We start from the raw sequence: 19,129 nt of genomic DNA, 5'->3' as shown, positions 1-19,129 counted from the left end.
GATGGTTACTATTGCTATATCACCATCCATGCTGGCAATTTCTCTAATCTTTGAGAATTCTTGGAGAACAAGTGAGGTCCTTGCAAACTGGAGATGGCCACATGTTGTCTCCAACTTCAAAAAGGGGGAAACAGAAGAAACAGGTAACTACCAACCAGTCGACTTGATATCGATACCAGGAAAGGTCCTAGAACAGTCAGGCTTTTGATAGAGTCCCCCATTATGTTATTGCAGAGAAGCTGGTAAAATGTGGGCTAAATGAGATAACTGTTGGGTGAATCTGTCAATTTCAGGTTCTGTGTTTTTATCTAATCTTAAATTCACTTCCCCATATTTCCACACCATTTTGCATTTTCTTTTTAAGTCCTCATAGAAATGAATCAGCATTTTAGCGTGAATTTTTCCAAATATACACATTTGTATGCTATTTTGCCCCGCGTACACATTTTTGCAGAGCAGTCTCCCCAATTTTGCTCTAATTGTATATGTTTTTTCCACTAATATATGCCTTTTTATGTGCATTTTGTCCCAGGGCATGCATTTTTGTGCACGTTTCTTGACTGGATAATTTTGAATTTCGAAAGGTGGCTGTGTTTCAGTTCATGTACTGTTTCAGAAAGTGCATATTTAAGCAGGTTCATCTTTAAATGGAAACAGAATCGCATTTCTCCCCCAGCCCTACATGTAAGGCTGCTTCCTATGTCTAGTTTATATCTCAAGGCCAGTTCTTCTTCCACCTCAATGGGGAAGAGCCATAACTTGGTGGTTAAGCACTTACTTTGCATGTTATGGTCCCATGCTCAATTCCCAGCATCTCCAGCTAGGATTAGGAATGACCCTTGCCTGAAACTCTGGTAGGAGACATTGTAGATAGTGCTGAGATTGATGGACCAGTGGTCTGAATTGCTAGGAGGCCACTTCCTATGTTCCTAACACTTAGCTTAGAAATTGCTGAAGCAACCGGCTCTGGTGGCCACAGGCTGCTCTGCCTGCATTATTTATCCGCACCTTTTTGTTCTTTTCCTTGGCTTTATGAGTGACATTCATTTGTCCTCCCGCGTCTTCATCCCCCACGTGTGGTCTCCTATTTCAAGGCATGAAGTCACCCGCCAGAATGTTCCTTGTGCACACCAGCATCTGTTACACTGAGGGAACATAGCCGTACAGTAATTTAAATTAATGTTCCCCGGTAGACTGATCTGTCACGATACAGACAAAATAAGTGGGAAGGAAGTTCACTAAGTGATGTTTGCCAGACCCTGTTTTCCACTCTTAAGTGCAGAAATATTTTGGGTCTTGCCTCCTGCAGCAGCCCCATTTCAGGGGCCCAGCCCAGGGAAAGGGGATTGCGGGAAAGCTACTGCACACACCACTGTGCTCTTGTGCTAACCATCTTTGATAGGGAAGGAGGGAGTCTTGGGAGGTGAGAATAAATACTACCAAGAAAGCAGCCTTTGCATACAAAGACTTCAGATGCCTTGGCAGCTGCTATGCTGTGTAACTGGAGACAACTAAAGCACACACACAGAGCAACTGCCAAATGGGAAGTAGATGTCATAATGGTATTATTCTTGTTCTGTCCTACAGGCAAGCCAATAAGTTCCTTAACTAGAATTTATCTCTTTCAGGCCATTTCAGAAGTCTTGTGCACTTGTCACAGTTCAAGAGGCCAAATCACAGATTTACAGAGTTGGAAGGGACCATGAGGGTCATCTGGTCCAACCCCATGCAATTTAGGAATCTTTCACCCAATGTGGGGCTCTAACCCATGACCCTGAGATTAGGAGTCTCGTGCTCTTTACCACCTGAGCTATCCCAGACTAAACAACCCAACCTAAATATGAGAATTTGGGAAATACGTTGTAAGATGCCACATTTTCTTCCAGTTTCTCAGGGTTTCGAAGAGCTGGAATTAATTTCCACTTCCAAAATGGCCCAGTGCAAATGTTGATGGTAAATATTCTCCAGGTGTGTTGATACTCCACACTTCCATTTGACATCCAAAGGTTTGGCAGTAGGGATCAGCACTTGAGCTACTGACAAATGGAGAGGAATAACAGCTAGCATTTGATAGATGCCTTGCAGTGTTTTATGCTTATTTGCTTATTTACTGCTGCTGCAGTGACAGACTTTGGGCTTTAAAATTTCAGGGGTGCCCCATGCAATGCCAGAATTCAGCACCCTCCCCACCTCTCGCCTTCAGTTGTTCATCATTGTTGCAGGGCCCTCTTGACTCAGCACCAAGGAGTCTGGAAGGAGGAGATAATGAAAAGGTCTTTATTTCTATCTTTCGGACCTGCCATTGTTAGTCTTCTGCTGCTCACGTTGACCATCTACCAGCCTGTAGTAATGAATCCCAGATGGGCAGGAGAGGTGGAGGCTGACCTGATGGAATTTAGTCTCACACTTCTGGGAGCAGTGGAAGCCTCTGGAGGCAAGAGACCTGCTGCAATTGTCTGGCCCATCATTTCTGAACAGGGGGTGGGAGGTTGGGGCTGACCAGGTAGGTCCTGGGGATGGTGAACACTTCATGGTGTGGTACTGCTGCTACTGAGAAAGCTGGCTCTGGACCCAATGGATTGTAACCACAAATATCCACCTTTTAGGGGATGGTGACTTAGCAGGTCATGGCAGAACTGCGGGCATTCCTAGATGAAACATTATCTGGATCCATTCCAGTCTGGGTTCAGGACCCAGCTTCTTACCCTGATGGATTACACTTATAGAAGGGAGGACCTGGGGAATGCAACCCCGTTCCTTCTGCTTGGTATCTCAGTGGCTTTTGACACTATACGCCATGCTTGCACATAGGTTAGTGCAAGGTCAAAATAAATATTGTTTTCAAAGCTTTCCTGCCTAAGCCGGTTTTTCATTCTACTCTGAACAGGGCTTTTGTTCTACTTAAAAGTCCCACAGTTGCACAGATGAGTAACAGGCATACTCCAGGTTTGTTTGTTTTTAATCCATGGCTTTGAAAAGAAGATATGATTAGGCAACTACAAGTTGATGAGCTCCTTTTTTAATAGAGCCAAATTTTTAGAAAACATCCAAACTGCCATCTTCTGAAAACGGTACCCTTTTAAAGCAGCGTAACCAAAACGGAGATAGGAAGCAAGGAACTCACCTAAAATATGTACATATTGTCTCCTGCTCCTATTAATCACTGAGGGTTCCTCCCCCCCTAACCTTTTCATACCTAATTAGAGCCAACTCTCTCTATCCATTTGAGAGCTGCATCCATTAGCCTGTATGTTCAGGCTTAGCTGCCAGCTCCTCATTAACATTCCATCCCCTTGCAAAGGGCTGCTCTCTCCAAAACAGGTCAGTGGTAGATTCCCCATTTTAGAATACTGACCTTCCCATTTAAATGCTGCCTGTGCTACAAGGACACAGTGTTCCTTTCCTGTTCACATATTTGCACAACCATGTTATCACTGTCTCGGAGATCAGGCTTGCTGCAATGAAAAAAGTGCATAGCACTGTGGCTATAAGGAAGACTTGTGACTATACACTGCACTGGCACTCCTTTCTTTTCAAATTAATTTGTCTAGAGACAGACATATGTAGCACTCATGACAAAAATGTTCACCACACCAGAGAGAGCAACGCTATGTGACACATTATTAGCTATGTGCTTGTGTTCTTACATGCAGCTTTTAAACACACAAATTGCCGGGGGGGGGGTTATTTGGCTCAGTGTAGGAGGCTTGTACCCTTTGCCCCACACTATGATCTCAATTTGGATCAGGCCCCTTGCCCCCTAAAGGCACAGCTTCAGATGTATTGTCTTGCATGGCCCTGAGGTCCCAGATTCTGAGTGTCCTAAAAGGACAGCAAACTGACAAATATGTAATACATTATTACTCTATTTTTACTGCCAGCATGGTTTGCTTGTGTCCTTACTTTATATAAGCATCATCAGTTTTACCTACACATGTATTAGGAACTGTATAATGTTGGTGTATTAATTTTTGGCCTAATCTGTGACCATTTAATAAACGTGCTGATTTTCTGTCTCACATGCCAAAGTAACGTTGGCTTACCAGGGTGGCATAGGATGCACTCTGCTCTCTTGAGTGTACCCTGTGGCTCAGAGTCTGCTCTCCAGTCAAGCCTAGCTATATTTCCCTTCTGGTCTGTGGCAAGCAGTTGCTCTGTATACTGACATTAACCTTTCACCTTCTAGCTAATGGATAGGGGTCCATAGGCCACGCTGTCCCCTGAGTTGCTGCAAAAGTGATTTAATAACACGTTCACATTGTTCCGATTGTTTTCTCTACAAATACATTCCACGCATTTCTGTCGCACATTAAGGGGACAGGATGACAGAAGCGATATTTTTCCTGGTTCTCTTTCCCACCCTGCCCACCATACCGATGCTATTAAAACTGGCTTATGTAGTTTCATATAAATTCAGCAGTCTTCAAACTTTAACCCAAACAGGAATTTGGGGACCCATTTTTTATTGCATTATTTACCATAGTGCTGATGCTGTTGCAACCCATCTTAGATCAGGCTGCAAGTGGGTTCCGATTCATCACTTTAAGACCAATTATATGATTGAAACTGATGGGGGATTTCAGATTAACGTGGTTATTTATTTATTTCACATTTATATAACGCTTGATTATAGAAAAACAAACCCCCAAAACCCTCCAACCTTCCAAGGAGGAAGGGTTAGAAGTTTGATCCAGATAATACTTTGTGCCATAACCCAAAGCAGTGGTTCAAGATGAGCATTGCCAGCTGTCAACAGGCATGTATACTGTAATCCATACCCTATAATGTAAACAGAGGAGGGTGATATGATATGCTCCAAAACAGACCTTACAGAATAGTTACACATCCATTCCATACATACAATCTACATCATGGGTGGGTTGATGTCCACATTTCCTAGGGGTAATCTGTTGGAGGACTGCACATTGATGAAGATGACCCGAAAGTGGTTAGGCACACACACATACAGAGACCCCCTTCATTCGTTATGCTACCTCTTTTCCATCTGCAAGAAATTAAGAGGGTCACAGACATCCCCTGATCTGCAGGTTGCCCACCCCTGCGCTACAATATACGTTGACACACACCTGTCATGATTACATTCTACCTCCACCCTCTAAATCAGTATGCCTCTGAGTAACAGTGGGGAGAGAGTGCTGTTGTGCTCAGGTCCTGCCTGCAGGCTTCTCGTAGGCTGCTGGTTGGCCACTGTGAGAGCAGGAAGCTGCGCTAAGGGCCTTTAGTCTGATCTAGCAGGCTCCTCTTAAGGTCTTCCTCAAAGTATCTTAGCAATTGTAGTCTGGTGCAGGTGTGAAGAATTCCCAGGGTCCATTGTATATTAAGAACAGGTTTAGGATGAAGATTAGTGAAATAGGGAAAAAACTGGCACATTTCAAGACAACTCCAGCTTCCCATCCCTACCACATTCCTTCGTAAAGGTTGAAAATTAAAACATTTATGTAGGCAGAAGACAGACAGCTGGCTCTGATTTAAGTGCTACCCAAGGGACAGCTGCTTGCAGGCTGCAAGGAGAAAGATGACCAAATATGCCAGAATGCCAGGCTCGGCAGTCGGGAAGAGGGGAACAGCACATTTGCTCCAGCTGCCATCCTAGCACTTTGCACTATATGCAGACTGGCGTGATATCGCACCATGCAACTGCTAGGAGACATAGTTGCAATAACTTAAGAATAAACGTGCAAGGGTGAAGGCTTTTATGTATCAACAACCGTAGGCGGCAGCTTTCAGCCCAGTTGCCTTTATCTGCTTATTTGCTATTGGCGTTCTACTGAACAGCTGCATTTAGAGTTGAAATACTGCCCCTGCTCAGCTGGCCACAAACTATCCAAAGCAGTCTCTTGCAGCTGTTAAAAACTCTACAAAATGCAGACTCTGGGTAAGTAATTTCCAAAACTAACAACTGCAACTGTTGCAAGCCATATAGTTTTAAAATTCAGAACAAGATCACGACTTGTAAAACAGTTCAAGCAAGTCAAAACTGAGTAAGTCCTTCATGATTACAAAGAGTCAATTATGTTGAATATGATGTTCTGGACAAGATCCAGGATACAGCAAGAATATGCTATCTTTTTGAAAAGTTAGTATCAATGTAGGAAAATGGGAGTAGGTTGCTGGTAGTTCTGTGTTGAAAGCACAAACACAACAATACTTTGAAGACCTCAAGTAATATAAAATTATTCTATTGTGGACAAGAACTGGCAAAAAATAATAATTACACAAGCCTCTGAGCAAGCAATTGAATATAAGAATTGAATGCAAATGGAGAGTATAATGTGAACTCTGGGAACCAAATAGCTGCTTACATTCATGTAATGGACTTACTAATCCTATTCATTTTACTACTTTTTATTTACTCTGCTTACATGTCAGTTCTTCAGAGGCCTATCATCCAGCACCTAGTTTTGTACCACATACGTCTTTGGAAGCCCATAAACAGGACACAAGAGTTAGCAGAGTTTCCACTAGCTAGGGAGTGGGTTTCAGTGTCCTGCATAGCCCTATACCCCTCCCCATGGCTAGCAAAAGTAAAATATATTGTCAGGCTAGCAAAGAAAACATGCTTAATTTGCATAATTTTAGGGCACAAAATGTGGGCATTCTTATGCCAACATTGTAGGTCTGAACATTTCATAAAGTTTTGTGATAATCAATACACTTAAGTCACCAAAAGGTATCTGAATTTGTGTTTTATTGAGTGTGATTGCTTAATTATCCTTTAACATAGCTTTTGGTAAACATTTATACCTACTTCATAATTTAAAAAATGTCTTACATACTTATGGTAATCTTGACACTTAAAGCAGATCTTTGTTTGATAAAGCAGAGAGATTAAAAGTGATAAAATGTTCATATCCTTTATTGTTTGGCTCATAAACTTCCCTTGTTAGAAGCCCTTAAAATAGTGACCAGAAAATAACAAATTTAGCCCCTACTTAAAAGTTCTCATATAAATACAATCTGTCATCTCCTATAGTTTTGGAACATCATATCTCTGTACTGTATTTGCAGAAAAATAGTCTGTCTTTTTTTAAGAGAAGCAGCACTTCAGCCAACTGGAGCATTAGAGGAGGACCAGAGGGCTCCCCAGATCACATTTGCTTGGCTTTTTTTGTATCAAAACAGGAGTGCCCTTTGGACATAAGCCAAAAGTGTTTAACAGAATGGTTAAAATTCAGGAGGCATAATTTTAAAAACCAAAAAATGAAACCCAAACCCCAAAAGGTAGGTGCCAAGTTTGACAACGCTTTTGGTCCCAGTGATCTAGCATTTGTCCATACAGTCACATCTTTCCATAAAGGCAAACAATTAAGTAAACCCAAAATAATTCCTCTGAGCATCGTTGTTCAGTATAAATGTACCACAATCTGTGCAATGACCTATAAAAAATGACCAAACCCAAGGTGGCAACTTCGTAAAATCAGCACTGCAAATGAAACCCAGATCAGTGCTCCCTTTGGAAGAAAAAGACTGTGCAACACAGAATATTTTGTGAAATCCGGAGGTCCAAGGGCGCCACCTTTTGTTAGTCCCTGACGAGGAGACACACATGTTTACATCTCTCCAAAGAAAGCAGGTTCCTCAGGGTAAGAGACATGAATGACAGTGTCCCTTCTTCCAGTTTTTCCCATGGTGCCATAGTTCTGGTGATCCAAATTATCCAGAACTGACCTTTCATTAGGAGAACGCAGTAGAACATGGGGTACAAACACCTGGAATGGCAGAAAAGTGAAATCTTGAATAATTTAAAGAGGCAAGATACGATAAAAATATTTGCTCCATTTTGAAATTATCTCTTCCCTTATTTTTCTTTCTCTCACATATCTTCTGCATGGAGGCCAAATGACATTTTGTTTCTCTCTGGACTCTTAAACCAGAAGTGAGTGTAGGAGAAACAGCATTTCATGATTCTACAAAAAACTCCCCCCCCCCACCCACCCATGATTAAGGACAAAACTTGGAATATTTGGTTCAAACTAAATAAGACTGCCATATCTGAACACTATTAGTATGTAGAGAATGTGTTATCTAAATATGTCTTCGTTGCACCTAAAACCTTCTATGCAAGAATATATTTTGTCAACAGAAGAACTTTAGGTTAGCTAGCCCTGAAGGTAACCAAAGCAAGTGTTTTGTCACCACAGAACTTGCCGATACAAACAAATCCTTTCCTGGCAAGAAACTTGCTTTCCCGTGAAGAATTAATAATTGTTTTCTGATAAATGCTTACAGCAGATCTTCGAGCTGTAGTTACTGAAATAGCATCAGCTCCCGTATCATCTTTTTTCTCTGTCTGCAAGTATCAATAGAGAAGAGACAAACAAATATAAAAATTTGTGAAAATACGCCCAGTCTTGTGTTAAAGCGTAATATTTAACTGTATTGCTCCTGTTTGACAGTACTCCCAGTTCTATCATTTAACACGAAGAAGCAAGTACATAGCTATACAGGAATAACTCCCTCCTTTTTTAACATAACACTTAAATATTTACAGCTAGGGTAAGCTATTAATTAGTCAGAACTTAGCTTTACTGATGTAATTGCTTTAACGGTTTAATCCAGAATGCAGCAGGTAGACTGGTGACTGGGAGTGGCCGCCAAGACCACATAAAAGTACGTTTCTGAGCACAATTCAAAGTGTTGCCGCTGACCTTTAAAGCCCTAAACGGCCTTGGTCCAGTATATCTGAAGGAGCGTCTCCACCCCCATCGATCTACCCGGACACTGAGGTCCAGCGCCGAGGGCCTTCTGGTGGTTCCCTCACTGCGAGAAGCCAAGCTACAGGGAACCAGGCAGAGGGCCATCTCGGTAGTGGCACCCACCCTGTGGAATGCCCTCCCACCAGATGTCAAAGAGAACAGCAAAGCGGGTCCTCCATTAAAGAGGGCACGTGTTGCGGTGCGACCTGGCCACCTGACCCAGTGTTGTGGGTGGGTAATCTTGGAACAGCCACAACCCCTGATAGGTGGGACCCGCGTTGTTTGGGCTCAATCTGACCAATGGGGTGATCTAGAAAGGAGCAGTGCGGGACCTATATAACCCATGTGAGGCTTACAAGCTTCCTCTTTGGGGCTTTCGCATCGGAACACCCGCCCACCCCTCCCTATATTTAGGGCTCGCGCTTGACCTTGCTATGCCGTCGTGTGTCGCCTGCTTTTGGGGCAGGGGCACGGTAGGAATTTTCCCCACTTGGCTGATTGGCTGGTGCTATTTGGGTTTTGCCTGCTGCGTAGCAAATCGTCACAACTTGTAAGGTTGCAGATAGGCTCTGGTTCAGGTGATAGGCGTGGCACATGACGTGGCCACGCCTATGCAAATGAAGGGTATTCCAGTAAAGGAATCCAGGGACTTACTGGTTTGGCGAACCCCAAAAGGGGTTCGGCCCACGCCCGAGTCCAGGGGACATCAGGGCGGCTGTTTGGTGCTCCCTCCATCAGCTGTCCCTGGTGTTCATCCTTGGCTGTCCTATGAACATGGCTCTGGGACAACGTTGCCTGCATGGGTGCAGGGAGATAGTCGAACCAGAACCTATGCAACCACTCACTTGATTGTAATCAATAAAGCTGTGGCCTAAATTTCTGCCAAAAACCAAACCAAATATCCAACTCCTGTGTGAATTTATTTTGGGGAAAAGTAAAAGGTCTAAACACGCAACTACCAGACTTTTAGAAGACATCTGAAGGCAGCCCTGTTTAGGGAAGCATTTAATGTTTGATTGATTATTGTATTTTAATGTTTTGTTGGAAGCCGCCCAGAGTGGCTGGGGAAGCCCAGCCAGATGGGTGGGGGGTATAAATTATTATTATTATTATTATTATTATTATTATTATTATTATTATTATTATTAATTGTGTTATATTTGATTGTAACCCAGCCTGTAATCATATTTGAAAGTGTGTGGCATACAAAAACAACCAAATAAATTAATAAAGTAGCTCAACTGGCTTTGAATTTAGTGTTAAGTGCCAAATTAAGTGAAGCAGAAATGATTAGCAACTCCCAGATACAATATGAGTGATTTACCTTATAATTCAGAGGGCTGAGGTACTTGAAGCAGCCAAAGCAGGTATAGCCTGTGCAAACACAAATTGCTATGGCTACAACTAGGAACGTAAATAAAGTTGTAGGTGCTCTAAAACCTAAGGAGAAACATTTACAAAAATATGAAATAAAATAGGGAATGAGATAAGAGGATGGGGAAATCTTAGCAGCCATACACACAAGCAAGCAGGTAACATACACAAATCTTGAAGAAATATGGGAATGTACCGTTTCATTTGAAAACTATTCTTCTGCCTTTTAAATTAGAACAGGGTTCTGCTGGATGGTGAGGGTGACCGTCCTGTTTCACTGCCTGAGTTGAAATACCAAGGTGTTGACCCACAGCCACGCTGAAGCCTTGCTTACCAGGCTGACATGGCTGTGGTTTCTGGCGACATCTCGCCGAAACCCAGATGCTGCAGCCGCTTCTCCCTGACACAGTATGCCCCCCCCCACCATTATAAGCAGTAGTAGCAGCAAGATCTCCAGAAGGTCTCATCAGAAGTTGCTGCCACTTCTTGGGTTCTCCGGCAGCGATGGCAATGGGGTGGATGAAGCACCTGCAGCGGTGCCACCCCTTGGGATTCTGCTGCCTGAAGCACTCGCCTCAGTCTGTCTCATGGGCAGGCCGGCCTTGCTCGATGGACTGACTTCCAACACTCCCAGGCAACGTGGCCAGGGACGCTGAGAGTTAATAGTCCAGCATCATCTGGAAGGCACCTTGCTGGCTACCCCTGCACTAGAAGATCTGCCTATGTCCTTGGGTCTCAGTGTTTGGGACTGCACCATTAGCTGTTCCCAGAATCAGCAGCCCTACACTTCAGCTATATCTTTGCCCTTTGCTCCCACTCACACAGCACAGAGATATCCATGCTCTTCAACAAAAATCACTACTTGTCTGCTACACAAACCTCTCAGAAGTGTGAACATTTGCACACCACTCATACTTACCTAGCCTCAAAAAGGAGAAAAAATACAGCCAAAACAGGCAGAGAATTGGAGCTGCAAGGGCTTGGGTCACAGCTGCAGAATGGATTCGTTTCTCTAGCTTTGCAGGAAGGTATGCAAAGTAGAGATTGTGGCGGTCAACGGTATGCTTTAGGAGCAAATAAATTAATCCTGAAAATAGGAAATAATGTCAGAGTTACAAAAATGTTTCTCTGCTGCCATTTCTCACCACAAAACCATAAAGATGTTAAATGTCCCCTTTGTTCTATATGAGCCAAGGCACCAAAATGTTATTGTGCCTGTAGACTCAGTGATTGCCAAGAATCAAAAGGTAAACAGCATATAAAATACCAGACTCTTGCTACTGACTTTGAATAAATTAGCAGCTTCAGTTTTATAAGGTTATACAAATGCTTCATTTCCTCTTGTGGGGTGTCATGATATGGTATGAGGAAAGGCTCTAGCAATAGCATGTGCTCTTTACACTGGGATGTGTCTGCTTTAAATTGTATGAACTAGCAAAGTTCTGTTGTTTTAAATCCCATCCAACATTCTGTTTTTTCGTGTTTATTTTGTGATGCACAGTAGTAATGTGTTTGTTCAGCTGCGAAGTACTATCAGCATTCTGTTACCATGTGTTTGAGGAATTCACTGTGGTTTTGTTTAGTTAATAATTTTATTTGTTTGTTTCATAATTGCAAAGGAAAAACACAACCACCACACTTTTGGTGGTATAAAGAACAGGATCTCCATTCAGAAGAAGAGAAATGCCATGCTTGTCTCCTCATAAGTTCAATGAGACTTACTTCCAGATAAGCAGGACTGCAACCTAACTGTTATTAGAAGACAAACACATAGCTTATATAAGGGTGTTAAATATGTAATAATTGAAACATAAAAACCAATGCTTGTTTCCGAGAAAACCAGATTTTACAGAAAAATAAAGCACACAATTTCTAACCAAAATCCAGTTGGCAAAAATGGTGCCTGTTCACTGTATCAAAATGAATCAAAGATCAGATACATCTTTCCAAGTATGTTGCTATATTCAACTGGTATTGTTTGTTTGTTTTCTGCTCTAAAAAACCCACCTATGTATTATTTGGGATCCTTGGCATGAAAGATTACATTTAGTAGAATCCACATTTTGTTTAGTATCTAGAATGATTTTTGTAGGAATAAAAAAAAAATACATTCCAGAAAACCAAGGTAATAAAACTGGGCACTAGCATAAATAAGAATGTTAAACATTTTTATACCAGGTGTACCATAATTTGCCAGCCCTGTGCTATGGAATATTTGTCCACCAGGCATCTATGCTGTTAAGCTCTGGGTGTGTCTTGAAGACTTTATGCTGACAGGCCTATTCAGCTGTTTAGTTTTCTATTTAGATGAGCCAGTTATTCTTGTGATTATTCTGTGCTGTTTTAAAGTATCTTATGTTTTAGGACATTTGCAATATATGGGAAGTATGATCTACACCTGAGAGCTATGTTCTCATAGGTTGTTTCGTGAGATTGCAACTCTCTTTTTCAACCTCAAGACGGCAAAATCCATAGCCTAGTCTTCTTACTGGTCTATGTTGACCTTTAATGTTTCTTGTTTTGCACTTCCTACAATGCATAACCCCTTTCAGATCAAAAAATGCTATGCTATACTAATGAATACAACAAAAAGTATACAAATGGAAACTAAGAATAATATGGAGGCAAACCTAAAAAGCATGCAGAACAAGTATTTAGATTAACCAGCACTACACTAAGTTCCCATTGAGAAATGTGTAGTATAACACATACATTTCTCAGTCTCAATACTATATTCAAGCCACCAAGCCCTCCTGTTTGTCCTGTTACAATTCCAGCACACTGGCCAACTTACCAAATGGGACAATAAGGGGGCAGGTGATGCTGTAGGCCATGATGACAGTGAACACACAGAGTGTCCATGCATACATTGCTCCAAACGCAAACTGAAATGCTTGGTGCTACAAGGAAATAAAACATTTGCATTAAGTGTTGCAGGAAAAATATTCTGCCTCTTATTCTCTCCACACACCAGTTATTTTTAAAGTGGTGGTGCATGCCACACTTTAGCAGACATGTGTCAGCAACCTTTGGTGGCATGAGTACATATCAGTTGCATCGCCAGAAATTTGTTGCAACAATTGAGAGAGCGCCACTTGCAGGACAACTGAATCATGTTACGAGGTTAAACGAAAAGCCAGATCTGTAAATACTTTCAAATATTGGGGTCCTTAGATGGGAAGATTTTCTATGCTTCCTAAAAAAAAAAAAAGTGAAAAAAAGTGAAACTGCTGTGTTTGAGCCGATATACACTGAGTGAGTGTTGTGCTACAGTGGTTAACTGTGCTCCAACGGAAGGCCACCAGAAAGCTGGGGAATCACCAAGAAGATTGAAATTATCAGGACGACCAGAGTCCAGGGATGAATGTCGGAAGCCCATATGAACAGAGATGCAAAATATTGCTGCGTACTGTTGACAGGAATATAAAATTCTTTGTGCAATAGGTCTAGGTTTCATACCTGCTTAACGTGTTTTCTCTCAGAACTGGATTTGGCCATAAACATGCGAGCAGTGTATACCAGGAGTCCTGGCAAACGCAACAGCTCCATTCCAGTGCCAATGAAAGCCGATGCAATCACATAGTTCACAAAGAAAGCTCCTTGGTCAGGCAAAAAGACACACCTGCATGTAGTTTTAGAAGAAGAAGAAGAAAAAGAAGTGAGTGATGAAGAAGAAGGTGATAAACCTCATCTGGTCACTAATTAACATCCCCTACCCCTGCCTGCTCCGGGGAGAACTCTACTAGATCTCATTATATGCCCCAGTATTCCTGATCTCAGGGAGGGGAGCCTGGAAGGTAAACTAAGTTGGAAAAGGTAGCTAAATGGGAAGAAAGGGGCAGATAACAAGGCAAAACTGTGTTTGAATAAAAGAAAGGAAAATATTTAGCCAATATTGAAGAAATGCAGGAGTAATGGAGGAGATACTGCTTCAATCTAGAATATGCTATGGCAGCATGCTCACAATTGCTTGCGTATTCAATAAAATGAAACCAAATTTAACTCTTTTCAATTTCTGCATTATTTTTTCCAACAATGCTGTTTGCCAAAGTTTCTGAAACCAGAATTCCACATTGTCCATTTTTAATTGCTATATCATTTCTAGTAGCAACTGGATGATGAACTAATAATTATTTGTAATGCAGCAAACTCAGAGGGCCAAATGTGGTGACGGAGTAACCTGTTGTTAAGTAATTAAGCAAGTTGGGTTTTTTTAACTAAGGGAATTTACAGTGCACGTGGCAGTAGTCGCCAACCACCTGGCACCCCTCCAACCCAAAGGAAATGCTTCAGAACTGATGAGAGAAAAATTATGAGATAACATTTATGATTATTTTTTTTAAAAAACCCAGCTCGCCAGCTTGTGCTGATGTAAGAATGTGTTTTTATTCCAAGGTTGTGACTTCTATTTGAGTATCACATTTCTATTCCCACATATTTTTGAAATCAGGAATACACCTGTAACCTTTGCCTACTAGAATTTTATGTATGGCACACACTCAGCTTCTAAGCACCATACTTTCAAATTGCTCTAGCTGCCTTTTTGCATGTTCCTTGATAATTTGCTTATTTTGAAAATAATTGCTTAATTGAAAATAGTTAAATTTGGTTTAATTTTATTGAATGCATGCTTGTCCTCCTGCCATAGCATATTCTAGATTGTGGATTGTATAATAGCAATGAGTAATAATTTATATTCCGTATACAATGACTACTTCAACAGAAAGTAAAAGGTGTTGCGTTTAACTTCCATATATTTAAATATGAACCTTTCAGTGATAATACACATAAATAACGATAATTGGCTCCATAACAGCCAAGCTAGGGAAGCATCATCTAGACTCTCTTTAATCTCTTCTTCAGAAAGGAGATTTACCACTTCTATTAAAGTCTTTCAAATGAAACAACTCTTTAACTTTCCATGCCTCAATATTATACACATTGCATTTATTGTAAAATGTTGGATGTAACTGTACAGAAAGTAAAAGAGACACTTAACCTAGATTCTGGATGTTAAGTTGAATCTCTTAGTTATCCAGGTCAAAAGTTCTAAATTTGTGTTTAAGGAAAAGGTAAGCATCAACCACAGCGGGTGGCGTTGTGGGTTAAACCACAGAGCCTAAGGCTTGCTGATCAGAAAGTCAGCGGTTTGAATCCCCACGATGGGGTAAGCTCCCGTTGCTCGGACCCAGCTCCTGCCCACCAAGCAGTTCGAAAGCACGTCAAAAGTGCAAATAGATAAATAGGTGCCGCTCCGGCGGGAAGGTAAATGGTGTTTCCGTGCACTGCTCTGGTTCGCCAGAAGCGGCTTTGTCATGCTGGCCACATGACCCGGAAGCTGTACGCCGGCTCCCTCGGCCAGTAATGCGAGATGAGCGCTGCAACCCCAGAGTCATCTGCGACTGGACCTAATGGTCAGGGGTCCCTTTACCTTTACCTTTAAGCATCAACCAGTAGATTCTGTAGTCACTCCTTTATGGAGAATGTTGTTAAGACAAAATGCAATAATGTTTTCTGGGCTCCCAGAGTAAATTATTTTTGCAGGTTAAGCAAATGGTTGAATATTCTAGACAGATGTAGGGTTGTTCATAGTATCTAGAAGACATACAAGCCCCTGGGGAGGTAGAAAAAAGGATCTTAACTACTTACTCTAATCTAAATCTAGATTCAGATGCACGGTCGAACACCCAACGAAAGAATACATCGAGACTGGAAGAAATATGCTAGCATTAGTCTCCATAATTCACTACAGCCAACACGTGAACATAAGGGTCTTTCTAAGCACATCATTAAGAGTTTTAGTTACACTTTTGTTTTGAACATATGCCTACAAAACAGAGGAAGCTATATATGGCTAAAGGTCAAAACGGATGTGACATGGGAGATCTGTGTAAGGATCTACCCCAACTTTTTTATTAAAACACCATTAACCAAACTTAAAAGCAGCTGCTGTAGGGCCTCCAATTTTGATTGGGGTATGGATGCTGAGGAAAGGGGTGTTCAGCTCTTTCTGCAGATACCATTTCCCTGAACCCCTTGAAATTGCCTCATTTGAGGGAGGGGGAGAACGGATGCCTGAATACTGTCAGGAAGAAAGGTGGGGAAACTTTGGGGAAAGGGTTGGCACATCCCAGCAGCACATAAAAGACCACCACCTCTCCTCACAGCTGCTTTTTAAGTTAGAAAATAAAAAGAACAATCCAAGACTTTCTGTGCCACCTCTGCTTTGGCCTTTAACTTCCACTGAAATCAATGAGGAAAAAGTAATGAACTGTGTCCTTACATCCCTTTTATTTTAATGGGATTTAGGTGTCATTGCACACTACACCAAAACAAAATATGGATTAAGAAAGCAACAAGAAGGTGGAAATGTTCTGTGGCTTGAGCACAGATGTGGGATGATATGGATTCAACTGTCCCTGCTTACACAAACATCGCTGTAGTGCCTCAACATGTGCACTGGCTAATATGAAATAAAAGAAACCAAAGTAAGTAGTTTAAGAAGTTAGCTTTCCATGACATAAGAATAGAAGTGACTTTTTATGTAATTAGTTCGCCAAAAATGTCAGCACCCAAAAAAAATAATAATCAGTGTCTTAACTAGAAAGCTGGGGTTCTAATGTGGTTTTTAAGAGAGCCATAGCCAGGGTGATCTTGCGCCCCTGGCAGAACCATCCAGATTGCTCCCCCTAGCCATGGATAAATTAGCTATTCCTTCCGCCTCTCCTCCAACCTCAACCCCCACCCATTCAATTCCTCATGCACTTCACTTTCACCTTTTCTTATGAGGCAATAATCAATATATTTTTTAATAGACATATTTATGGACATACTTTTAAGCCGATTTTGTGCGGCTTTGGCATCCCCCCCCCCCGGTGCCCCTGGCAGGGGCCTTTCTCGCCACCCCCTAGCTATGGGCCCTGGGTTTTTACCTAGACAAACCAAGTGAAGGCAAAATTAGCACCATGAAGATCAAAAAAGTGTAGACCTTATGCATCATTATTCTGTTTTCACCAGACCTATAAAAAAAAGAAAATATTAACCACATGATACATACTTATGTTATAAAGCATGGGCCTTTGTCTTTGTTCCACCTTTCTAGTTCTCACAGGTAACAAAAAAGGAAATTTTACTATTTGGCCCGACTGCACTGACTGCCAATTAGGATGCGGGCCCAATTCAAAGTGCTGGTTTTGACCTATAAAGCTTTAAATGGCTCAGAACCACAATGCCTTAATTACCACTTCTCCCCATATGAACTGACCGAGACTTTGTGATAATCATCTTACGCCCTTCGTGAGCTGCCACCTCCATGAGAGGTCCAGGGGGTGGCAACACAAGAATGGGCCTTTTCTGTGGTGGCCTCCCATTAGTGGAATGCTCTCCCAAGGAGGCTCACCTGACGCCCTCATTACATAGCTTTTGGTGGCTTTGGCTGATTAAACAATCTATGGCCTTTTAAATGTGTCGGGAGGGGCCTATTTTTATGTTATTTCTTTAATTAAGCTACAATTAGTGCAGAATGCAGCTGACAAGAACACTGACTGGAGTGTCTACCAAGATCATATAATGCAAAACTTGAAATATCTACATTGGTTGCCTATATTCTACTGGGCTGGGTATTCTGGTGCTTTTATTGTCTTACATGTACAGGTATCTGAAGGAAAAACCACCCCTGAATCAGCCTGCTTTGGCCCTTCAAACTACATGGTAGGCTTTCTCATTGTCTTACTACCAGGAGAAATACAGTGACACAAGATAGGGCCTTCTTGGGGGGTGGTGCCTTGACTGTGGAATGTTCTTCTTCTAGAAATAAAGCTGGTGGCATTTTGGCCCCAAACATTTATCTGTTTGCCCATACGTGTATGGGATTATAGCTGCCCAGCAACTGATAGCCAAGAGAGGCTCAATGGGTGTTTTTAATTACTGAAGTTCAGTGCTGTGTTTTCGGCTCCCTGGAAATGTAATGATTTAACTATACTGTTACCCACGCTGGGATTGTCTGATAAAGGGTAAACTTTTTTTTTTTTTTTTAAGGGAAGACAAGACACATAATAAATGCCATAGGCTAGGGATTGAGAACCTGTGGTCCTCCAGATGTTGTTGGGCGACAACTGTCATCATTCCTAACCATCGACCCGATTGGAGTCCAACAAAATCTGGATGTTCCCTATCCTTGCCATAAGCAATCCATAGTCACAACAGGTCTACCTTAAAAGCATTCAGTCTTTCAGTGCACACTCCCATAAGTCAAACACTACACCTGATTAGAAACTTTAGCAAAACAAATAAAAACAGCATGATAGATTGTATTAGTTAACTCACCTAGAGAAAAGAGAGTGGTTCTTGTTATAATATGGCATGACCCTCATGGTCCCTTCCAACTCTATGATTAATGTCTAACTTCACCTTTGCCTTGTGACATATTTACATTAAAAATCAGTGTTTACTTGGGAGGAATGAAAGCTGCTAGTTTTTGCTGTTCTACTTTCTATAAAGTATGTATATCTTTCCATCCACAGAATTTTGAGGTCTTTCACCAACAAAAAAGGAACATATATTCTTACATTGTCCAGTGCGATTCAAGAAACGTTGAGTACAATACTATTGATGGCAGCAAAGCTGAAAAGGACCACAGAATGAGTGTTGGGAAGAACTGGCTCACAACAGGGTTCTGTGAGGATGGAGAGGAAAGAGAAAGCAATGAAGCCCAATTCTATACAGTCACCTTGAAAACAACTGAGCTGAAAGCATATCTGTTATATTAGCTTTTAAGAAAGGTATCCAACTCACTGAATATGGTTTAGTCTGTAGGAAGAATAGAGAGGTGGTGGCTAGGATTTGGCCAGTTACACCAGGCTTCCTCAACCTCGGCCCTCCAGATGTTTTGAGACTACAATTCCCAGCATCCCTGACCACTGGTCCTGCTAGCTAGGGATCATGGGAGTTGTAGGCCAAAAACATATCAAGGGCCGAGGTTGAGGAAGCCTGATTTACACAGACTTTGAAAAAACAAAGAAGAAGTGTGCATGCACACG

The 19,129-nt window shown here is 41.8% G+C and overlaps 1 protein-coding gene across 4 annotated transcripts in view; it reads right to left on the bottom strand.

Moving 5' to 3' along the window:
• Positions 1 to 6,691: 6,691 nt before the first annotated feature.
• TMEM63A (transmembrane protein 63A) overlaps positions 6,692 to 19,129 on the bottom strand; it is a 38,137-nt gene continuing 25,699 nt past the window's right edge. For all 4 annotated transcript variants that reach the window (XM_033144667.1, XM_033144666.1, XM_033144669.1 and 1 more), the window contains exons 15-23: positions 18,659 to 18,765; positions 17,024 to 17,110; positions 15,741 to 15,800; positions 13,551 to 13,713; positions 12,886 to 12,991; positions 11,011 to 11,178; positions 10,042 to 10,157; positions 8,249 to 8,311; positions 6,692 to 7,730 (exon numbers count right to left, since the gene is read on the bottom strand). In XM_033144667.1, the coding sequence (XP_033000558.1) occupies positions 7,572 to 7,730; positions 8,249 to 8,311; positions 10,042 to 10,157; positions 11,011 to 11,178; positions 12,886 to 12,991; positions 13,551 to 13,713; positions 15,741 to 15,800; positions 17,024 to 17,110; positions 18,659 to 18,765 (1,029 nt within the window). In that variant the 3' untranslated portion in view covers positions 6,692 to 7,571. The remainder of the gene's footprint in view (positions 7,731 to 8,248; positions 8,312 to 10,041; positions 10,158 to 11,010; positions 11,179 to 12,885; positions 12,992 to 13,550; positions 13,714 to 15,740; positions 15,801 to 17,023; positions 17,111 to 18,658; positions 18,766 to 19,129) is intronic.

Source organism: Lacerta agilis, chromosome 3 (genome assembly GCF_009819535.1).
Source record: "Lacerta agilis isolate rLacAgi1 chromosome 3, rLacAgi1.pri, whole genome shotgun sequence".
NCBI classification, from domain to species: domain Eukaryota; kingdom Metazoa; phylum Chordata; class Lepidosauria; order Squamata; family Lacertidae; genus Lacerta; species Lacerta agilis.
This window is presented reverse-complemented; position numbering and strand designations above follow the sequence as displayed.